A 10,008-nucleotide genomic window follows, 5' to 3' on the forward strand; every position below is an offset into this window, starting at 1 on the left:
ATGTCTGATCACAGCATAAGATTATCTTTAACCTTGTGCACAACATTTTAAGTCATGTCATTCATTTGGTTTGTCAAACCGCTGAATGTTCTGGCTCTCTGTGCCAATGCTTGGTGTTTGGTGTTGCATTCAAGTAAAATATTAAATATGCATTGTGCAATAGAGGTCCTCGTCTCTCCACCATTCACCAAGTAACTTTAGGTAAATATTGGGATACACAATTATATGAAAAGGAAGAAAATGCCACAAAACCTGTGAAGCAGCTCTTGAGTTGCGATATTAGCATCAACTGCATTTATTTTGTAGGTAAAAGAAATATATGAAAAAACTTTACATGTCTAGGTTTCCATCAGTTGGTGATTTCTCTGTTGTCTGGTAAACCTGTGTTTCTGAAACTGTATGACAGGCCCCACTAGGCTCCACATAGAGCCACTGCAAATGGGGTGTACACAGTGAAACTAAGTGAAACAAATGTTGATGCTATTGTATTTACCTAAATATTTCACTTTATTCAACTTTGCTCCTTTTTTTTATTCTTAATGACTGATTTTTTTAAATGTGGTGAATGGTGAACGAAGTGAAGTTGTTTCTGCTTCCAAAGCGAGGCATGCCAGAAGAAGTTTGCAAACTGCTGATGTGCACTGACTCGCTGAGGACTCAGGAATTCCTGTGAAAAAGCTGCAGAAAGAAGCAAGTGCACGTGCCACGAGTGACACTTTTGCTGAAAGTGCCTGCGGCTGTTAAAATGCCAATGATCACAGCAGAAAGGTCGTTAGGTTTTTGTGCCTAAGCTCTCCACGGGTTATTTTTCCCATACGGCCTGAATGCAGCGTAAGTAGGCAGCGGTGACGCACACGCTATTACGAGCCTGTGGTCCACTTCAGTGCCCTGATTGGGCCAAATCGAGGGTGTGTGGACAGCGTGGGCAGTTTTTAACAGACGTGAATTGAGCAGGAGACTTCACTTTGTGGTACAGGCACAACTGGAAACGGATCAAGCTCGTCTCCAGACGCGTGCCACTGCGCGCTATACTCCCTCCTGCGTGGACGTGATGGAAGTCGGCTTGACTTGCGTTGCAATTTCCATTCCGTGCACATCAAGCTTAAGCCAATATCTGATACCGTGTATCACTGTACATTCTATATAGCTGTGTGTTTGAATTGAATATTAATAGCATATTCAAAAGAATCGAGTATTAGGACGAGTAGAGAAGACAGAGTGGGGCAAGATTGTCATAAATTCATGGCAGAAAAAAAAGTCTACCACATCCACCAGAGGAATATAATGGGAATATTGAAATGCTGAGGTTTTCTGTGCTGCATCATCTCCTAGCCAAAATACCTCCCATTTCTCAGCTGTGGTGACTTCTCCAAAACTCATTCCACTGACTAAAAACCTCAATTAAAACGATAGATACTGCAGTCTCGAGACAATAATTATCTATATTTAGAGCTATAAGTGATCATCATTTTGGTTTAGGTTAAAGCGGGAGTCCAGTTCCCGCTCTAGGCTAATTTCATTGATGGTCTAAATATAGCCTAGGTTCTTTTTTTCTTTTAGTTTCCTTTTTTTTTTTTTTTTTTAGTTTTTTCCAACAGTCAGAGCCAGAGCTTCCCAGGAAAATGATTTTTTTCTTTCCCTGAAAATAAATTAAATGTTATGATAAACAGATTTCAAAGTCACAGATCTATGAAATTTGGGCCACCACAATCAAATGCCTGCTTGTCTGTCTCTTCCTCTGTCTGTCCTTCACTCTCCCACACACACGCACACACACACACACACACACACACACACACACACACACACACACACACACACACACACACACACACACACACACACACAACTTCCAATAGTTTATGGGGCATCTGAGCAGTGGCGTAATTGTATTTATCTTGGGTTCTGGTTGTAGATGGGCCGTTACCACCCACCCTTCCACCCCCAACCTAGTTTGTTACACACCTCTGGGTTTTAATAGTCAACCAATGCTTGTGGTTTGAGGAGGTCTCCTTTCCTTGCACGTTAGGCAAAGAGGAAAGTTGCTCAGGTTGTGGACGTGAATGCGTTCATCCTCCTGTGTGTGAGTGTAGACAGCTGGGTTCATTACAGAATGGTCGCTCTAGTGCTGTGCTGTAATTAAAAATGAAAAGGAACACACAATTAGTATCAGTGGGCCCCCTGGAGGCTTTAGATATAAGTGCATTTCCCACATGCTGCACCTTGATGGTCATTTCCTGCTGTTGTTGCCATTTCTTTTTTCCACATGTAGCAGCCCTCTGGCATCCCAAGCCATGCACCGATGCTTGCATCACTCTAACAACTCCTATAGAGGGCTTTACCTGAAAAGCAGCAACGCCATTAGGTCATTGGAAAAATTCAGAATATGGAGACTTAATGTTCCTTCTGCAGTGAGCTTGCAGTCATTCCACATGGCATCCTCAAGTGTTGCTCTTGAAAAAGATTCCTCAAGCGTCTCCAAATGTGCAACCTTGCCAATGTTTGTCCTCTATTCTTAGATCACTCCCTGTAGTAGTGAGTAGGAACTCATTGTCACAGACTAAACTGGGAATTGTGTAACAGAGCTCTCTGTATGTAGTTGCCCATAAAAAAAAGTTAAGGAATTCTATTTATAGGAGCAGTCAGTCATAAAAGTTATTATAATCTGACCTTAAAATCAGTGTATATTATTAATAGACTGGTGTGCAATTGCCAGGCAGTTAAATTTCATTAAGCATTTCTGTCACAGCAAACTTTGCACCCACCTTCTGTGGAAGCAGTGTTCTCGCACATGTTGTCGACACTGCGCTTAATTTAAAAGCTGCCTTGGAATAATGACTAGTAGGCTGCAGATCCACTGACATCAGATTGCTTTTTTATTGCAGAGTGTTTGGACATTACACATGTTACATTTTCCAGCATGTTGGTAAGCGTAATGCGTCTTGAATCTCCCACTGCTCTGTGTGTATCCTATGTAAGTGTTTCCATGGCATAAGCAGACTTTCTGTTTACTTTTCATTGCTGCAATAAAAAGCAGGAACTGCAGCTTATCTTAGATCAAATCAACTAGATAAAGACTATTAAACGTCTGGTTGGGATATTGGATGTCTGAGGGTTATACTGATTGTAGTATTCAAGTCAGCTTACTCATGAATATTGCCTTAGAGGGCCAGTTTTTATGGCAAAAAGGGGACTTTTCGCTGGACACTCCCCTAAAACCTTGGACGTGGATTTCTGCGTCTCTGATTGGTTGTAAAGCCCCGACCGACAACACCTGCTTAACTCCTTCATCCAAATTGACACCCGGGGCTCTCAGAAATATAGGCAGCATCACTTCCAGCTCGTGCATTCAGTCCCACAGCTGCCCCATAAGCCACCGAGCAGCAGCTCCGTCGATCCAAGGTGCACCCTCACCCACGCAGAGACACTCGCACTCGCCGGATCTTTGCAGTGGGGATAGAAGCTCATTGTCGGAGACGCAATGTTTGTCAAACTGGCCGTGCTGCTGCTGCTGGTTTTGTCAGTACTGGAGCAAGTAGTGGGAACGGATAATATTGACATTTATGACACCCCCCCGGAGAAACCTGCGAGCCAGAAAGGACGCCTCTCACTGCAGAACACAGGTAAGAAATGAGTGGCAATAGAGGTAAGAATCGTGGGGTTTGTCCGGACACGTGTTTCTCGTGGCTGCACAATTAAACCATGCAAGAAGCACGTTCAGGCGGTTTTGGCAAATCCGGTGTTTTTAAAAAAAATGTTTTATTTTTATTTATTTATTTTAACTTAAATCCCGACGGTTCACTCGAGAGACGTTTTTCGATACCTGCGAAAGACGATATTTTGTAAATACTCAGATAGAAATTCAGTATGTTAGTAAACTATTAATAGAACGGCGCAAGGTAATAGGCAACGTGTACGGCAGAGCATCTAGGTGTGCGTGCGCGCTTGTTAATGTGTGCACGCGTGCCACAGCTGATTATTTCAGTGGTTAGCTGCTTAAAAAAAAATACATGTAAATATGTATGTGTGCGCTGTGTAGGCTGTCTCCTGATATCAGTGCTGGGTGAGGTGTGCAGGTTAGTAGAGCGGTAATGAGTGCACTAGTGCGGTGCTTGATCTGCGCTGAAGGCAAGCTGGAGTTCATTTACTGAACCAATCCTCTGAGGCAGTAGTGCTTATTAAATACCATAAAAAAGGAGAAGTATGCTTCACCTAATTAACACAAAGCCCCCACACCAATACCACCACCACCATCACCTTCTCGGACTGCTGCTCTTTCCCCGGAACTTGCACTTTATATTGGGTGATTTTTATCCTCACAGACCGCAAGTCTTGGTCGAGACCGACCATGTGAACCTGTGTCAAAATATTAGAGCCTAGTTGTTATCTTTCCTCCACGCTGAAAAAAAAAATGGGGACAAACTCCAATGCAGGTCTCTCTCTCTCTGCAGAGACCCTGGTAACACCACTGTGTAATTCAATGCAAGCTGCAGCCAAGCTCGTACGATCCAAGCACATTCCCGTGATGCCAAAACAAGCACTGCTGACAGCGGCTCACTTTTCCTGCGTACTAAAGTTCAACTCAGTGCCTACAAAACCCCCGTAGCAGCCCCCCGCCCCTCTCCTCCAAACACACACACACACACACACACACACACACAGCCTCACCACCACCACTACCACGAAAAAAAGAGGCTCTTTGTTGACAAGCGGGATTTCTAATAAGTCACACTTAATCCTTTATTTGCTGTGGTCGAGACGGAGTCTCCTTTTCTTGCAAACGGGGGCGCAACTCCGACTGTGAGACAAAAACTGTTCTCACGCCCATCAGTTACCAGCTCCAAAACTTATCACCTGTGTAATGATGTATTACTTACGTTAACAATTAACGGTTGTCAGAGCCAGACTAAACTGCAAATGGTATGTTGCCTCACGAGGTAACTTGCCATTTGCCACATTAATCTAAAATTGAAACGGGGTCCCACCGTTTGTGATGTGATTCTGCCCTTTTTTTGTTTTTTGATACTTGTATCTGATGCCTGCAGTTAAAACAAAAGAAAGGGGGAAAGAGACAAGCCTTTGATGTAAATGTGAAAAGTTCTCTTTTTTGTGCTTGCATCACTGCTGTTGCATTTTCAGTATGCACTCTTGATTGGCTCTGCAAATATAAGAATGCAAGACTTGTTGATGCACATTTAGGGACACTGAAATGGCTGCTTGTGTTTCCTCCACAAGTAGTTAAGGCTGTATCTGCAATGCACCATCCTATCTCAATGCTAGGCAGTGCAGATGGATTGTGGTGCAGAATGACACAGTAATATCTGTCACCAAGTGTTCCTCTGCAGGAACCCCTCAGCTTGGGGAAATTAGACTTCCTCTCATCCCCGCACACACCCTCCCCTGCATTCTTTCTGTCTCTATTAGACTCTCGGTCATGAACACACACGAACAGCCGCCTGCATCTGTGGAAATAGTTATACGCCACATCAGCTTTATGATTTGTGCAGCAATCGGTGCTGAAGTGGAGTTGTGCCTCCAAGCTGTATGGTCTTCGTTGCCAGCACGCTTGTAACGGTCTGCGTGCTTTCTATGCTGAGAGCAGATGATAAGGTCCCTCCTCTAACCTGTTCTGTTTCCAGCTGAGATTCAGCACTGCCTGGTGAGTGCAGGGGATGTCGGCTGCGGTGTGTTTGAGTGCTTTGAGAACAACTCCTGCGAGATACGAGGGCTACAGGAAATCTGCATGACGTTCCTGCACAACGCTGGCAAATTTGACTCTCAGGTACTAAACTAATCTGTCTGTTTGCAAAAAAGAAAATGGTAAAACAAGAGGCAGCTTTCCTTTTTATTAGTTCATTGCTTCTGAATCATCAATTTTCTTTTTAGAAGTGCGATCATACATGCCCTGAACTAATCATCTATTTCTTTTTCCCTTTCTTGACAAGTTCACATGCCTTTCAGCGGAGTGATGTGTGTACAGTTAGGACTAAGCGTCATGAGCCAGCTGGCTAGAAGCCCAGTTAGCGCCCTTTTCATACATAGCAGGGGTTGAAGCCCTGCCAACCCAGGCTTGACTGGGGTGTTAATATGCCTATAGGGTCACATACTAGGAACTTACATTGTTGGCAGAAGATTTCAGCAGAAGAATGACAGTATTTGACTACTGATTACAGAATTACGTGTCCATTTTCCTTGTGAATAAAGTGTAGTTACCATTTATAGAACACAACCAGAAATACACTCCAAAACTCCTAAAATAGATGTATGGTACCCACAAAATGCCAAAGCTATCTGTGTAATTAATATACATGTAAGAGAGAAGGAACACCACATGAGCTTGCTCTATAGCTGATTTTCTAGGAACTTAAAGGGAACCCGTCTTTATGTGTACATAGGGGAAGTCCTTCATCAAGGATGCTTTGAAATGTATGGCACATGGTCTGCGACACAAGTTCAGCTGCATCAGCAGAAAGTGTGTGTCTATTAAGGAGATGGTGTTCCAGCTCCAGAGAGAGTGCTACATGAAACACAACCTGTGCTCTGCTGCTAAGGAGAACGTGGCCGTCATGGTGGAGATGATCCATTTCCAAGATCTGTTCCCCAAAGGGTAAGGGACTGATCTGGACCAGGTTTAGATTCTCTAAGCCATCCCTTCTCTTTAATCGCAATCTTTTTAAAAAAAATTAAGATTTCGTGGATATTTTTATTTGTTCTTCTGTTGATTGTAAAGATACATCTCAGTGAAGTCTATCCATTTGCTAGACGCTTATTGTACTTCCAAACCTAATGTGCCTCTCTCTGCCCAGTCCATATGTAGAGCTGGTGAATATTCTCCTGAGTTGTGGAGAGGAAGTGAAGGAGGCTCTGACACGCAGCGTCCGACTACAGTGTGAGCAGAACTGGGGGGCCCTCTGCGACAGCTTGAGCCTCTGCACCTCAATGGCCCCGTCTCCTGCCAGCACCCCAGTCGAACACCGCCGCCACCTCTTGCCTTCACAGCCTGAACCGGAGCAGCCTCGCCTGCCGCGGCAAGGTGAAAAGGAGAAAGCTGGTAAGGCAGGCTTCAGCTCTCACCCACGTAACCGCAGCCAGGGACCCCGCCGTCATAGTCCGGAAGCTGGAGTGGTGGCTGAGGAGGAAGACCCCAAGGCCACCGACATCCGGAGGTGAAAGCTCAGGAAACTGACTTTTGACCTCCTACACCATTTAAAAGCCACACTTGCAGACTTGTGTACACCTTCACACAACTACGAACACACACACACACACACACACACACAAATTCCCATAGACTGAGCTGAAGGAAACAAGCCCCGACTTTTCCTGTCCTTATTCCGCCCTTTCTAGTCATTCCAGCAGTCCCACATGGTAAATGTGCAGGGTAATCATGGTGTAGCTCATGCCAGACTGTAGGCCACATTATCATTATTATCATTATTATTATCATTATTATTATTATTTTAAAAATGAATAACAATTGTTGACTATTTCAGCTGTTAGGACTATTTTGGCTCTAATATAGCATTTTCTCAAATCATACTTACTGTAAGATTTGATTATATTTGTATTATTTATTTTATTCTTTATGCAAAGTTGAAATATCAATATGTACATAGAATATCTATATTTATATGAACATGTATAAATATAGTTACAATATGCAATACTGATATACTATAGGTGACATAGTATATGGTGTGCTGTCTGTCATTCTCTTCACAGTATTGCACCCATCACACAAAGGTCTGTAGATATGTAACATACACTATTTGCTGTTTTCAAAGTGGAGATATGTATTATAACTATAGATACTTGATGATTAATACAAATTGTACAGGATTTAAGTCCAGTTCTGGCACATATGAATTGTAGTGCATGACGGCCATTAAATGTGTGCATTCTTCAAAGTGTAAGTCCACTCAGAAGAGAATGCAAATGTAATGCTATGAATATGAGCAGTTAGTTCACACTTGTATGTATCGATAAGTCTCTCGCAAAGCTAGAAATAAGAGCGCAGAGACGCTTCGTTGATGTCACCCTGGCACCGCTCTCTGGGCAGCAGTGAATGGGGATCTGTATGCTTCACGAGTATTAGATATATTCTATTCACGTGTCTTACTTTAAATGCAAGTATCACACCACTCTCATTCATTGTTAATAGAGCTCTGGAAACTGTGTGTCAGAGACATTGCAGATCGGTGTCAGTGTGTTTGGTTTCAGGAGCCGTCACTCATGTTCACAAATAGCAGCTGAACTGTCAAATGTGTTTTTTCCCACGTGACTGTCAGCTATCAGCGGCAAAGAGGATGTTCGATTTCAAATGCCCCCCCCCCCCAAAAAAAATCACAAACATCAACGTGCCTAAAGTCATTAATGTCCACTGTGACCGCTTCTCTGTGATTTTAATTGAATCGATGATACTGTGTCATGAGGGAGGTTTTAATGTTATAGCTGTTTTGCGAAGGTGTTGAGCCACAAAGTCTCGGATTTTGCACTTCAGGTTATTGTCGGTTTGTGTTTGACCAGTGCAGCTTGAGAAATAAGACCATATTAGCTCAGTAGTCACCCTCTAGCCAGAGACCGTTTCCTTTAAGCAGCCTGGATTTCCTCTCGACGACGGCACCAAAACGGCCTGCATCCTCACAGAACCAGGTCGAGCCGTGCTGCCCTTCCTCGGTGTCCCAGTGGGTAGGAAAGAGGCTTGACAGAAACCCTCCAGATCTCCTGGCCCCTATAAATTAGTTCTTATTTCTCTCTGGTCCCATACCTAGGTCAGACATGAAGGCCTGTTATTCTACCCGTTAGAGCCGCAAGCAACACAGCGAGGACCCAGGAACTGGGTTAAGTCCACACACAGGGGCTCTGGCGCTGTTATTCTAAATGTTATATTTACAGAGGCCACCAGAGAATTCCTCTGGGTCACAGCCAAGAGCCAGCAAAACAGAGAGGCAGAGACGAGTGGACCAAGGAGTGAGACGAGCCCAATGTCTGTCTTTCTTTCTTTCTTTCTTTCTTTCTTTCTTTCTTTCTTTCTTTCTTTCTTTCTTAAATGTGATGATTCACTCTGTCTTTCCTCCTTTAGGGCACAGACATGCAGATTTTTGACCATTTCAGGCCAGTCACATGCTTCAGTTGTGGAAGTGCAGTTTATGAGCACATTTCACCACATGCTGAGGAGTGCTTGGTGCAAAAATAAAAATAAGACATGTTCAGATTTTGTGGCTCAGTTAAAGCTTTTTCACAGTTTAGTTCTCCTTTTACTACATACTAAAGATAAAGATTTATTCTCCCACTCATTTAAACACGATCTTAAGTGAAACTTTGAGGCTTTTTTTTATCATTATTATTGTTATTATTATCATTATTATTATTCTTTTGTGGAAGTTGGGATTCCTGTGACATCCCAGCATAAGACATAAGCTAATCCTATGAGAATGTACTGTATGTTTGTAACGTGACAATCTGTTAAGCGCTCTGTCATTAGGTTTGATATGGCTTTTTGTAATACTATAGTGGCTTGAATGGCTTTTTTTTGCCCTGTATGTGTTCAGAGGAAAATAAAACTAACCAGGTTTCCTGTATTCTTAGTGCTCCATCACTACATCACAGGTTTTCCTCTGTTAAGCACAGTCTCTGCTTTCACTGCTTCAAACTACAGGACATCATCTAGAGACTTGTAACTTACTTGGGTGATATTGGGTTTATAACCCTTGAAGTATCTTTGGACTCTTTAAGTCAGATGGACCTTGTTCATTAAAATATTTTTGTCTGCATTTTGTGTTCTTCAAGGCAATTTTCTTTCTCTTTATCAATGTTAAAGTTGCATAAAACTGCAAACAGACACCGGAGGCAAACCATTTACTCAGCTCTAAGTAAGTTAGCAGAGAAGGCCTTGACGTCTCAGGTGTACCCACAGGTTAAAAGACACCCTATTCTCATTTGACTTGCTGCCTCCTTTCTGACAGTGAAATACGGGCTGTGTTTAAAGTTTCAAGGACTGGAAATATC

General features: G+C 43.0%; 1 protein-coding gene across 1 annotated transcript; it reads left to right on the forward strand.

Annotated features, from left to right (window-relative positions):
• Positions 1-3,279: 3,279 nt before the first annotated feature.
• Positions 3,280-9,773, forward strand: stc2a (stanniocalcin 2a). Its single transcript, XM_031745276.2, has 4 exons — positions 3,280-3,623; positions 5,640-5,782; positions 6,396-6,607; positions 6,807-9,773. Exons 1-4 carry the CDS (start codon positions 3,482-3,484, stop codon positions 7,168-7,170), a joined length of 861 nt encoding a protein of 286 aa, XP_031601136.1. The 5' UTR covers positions 3,280-3,481; the 3' UTR covers positions 7,171-9,773.
• The last annotated feature ends 235 nt before the right edge of the window (positions 9,774-10,008 follow it).

This window comes from Oreochromis aureus, linkage group 2 (genome assembly GCF_013358895.1).
Source record: "Oreochromis aureus strain Israel breed Guangdong linkage group 2, ZZ_aureus, whole genome shotgun sequence".
NCBI lineage: Eukaryota > Metazoa > Chordata > Actinopteri > Cichliformes > Cichlidae > Oreochromis > Oreochromis aureus.

What these genes read in the sequence shown, in the direction of transcription:
- stc2a (XM_031745276.2), top strand. Translation starts at nt 3,482, where the DNA reads ATGTTTGTCAAACTGGCCGTGCTGCTGCTGCTGGTTTTGTCAGTACTG. An exon ending in CCTCTCACTGCAGAACACAG is followed by an intron (nt 3,624 to 5,639) that starts GTAAGAAATGAG and finishes TTCTGTTTCCAG; the next exon opens with CTGAGATTCAGCACTGCCTG. An exon ending in CAAGATCTGTTCCCCAAAGG is followed by an intron (nt 6,608 to 6,806) that starts GTAAGGGACTGA and finishes CTCTCTGCCCAG; the next exon opens with TCCATATGTAGAGCTGGTGA.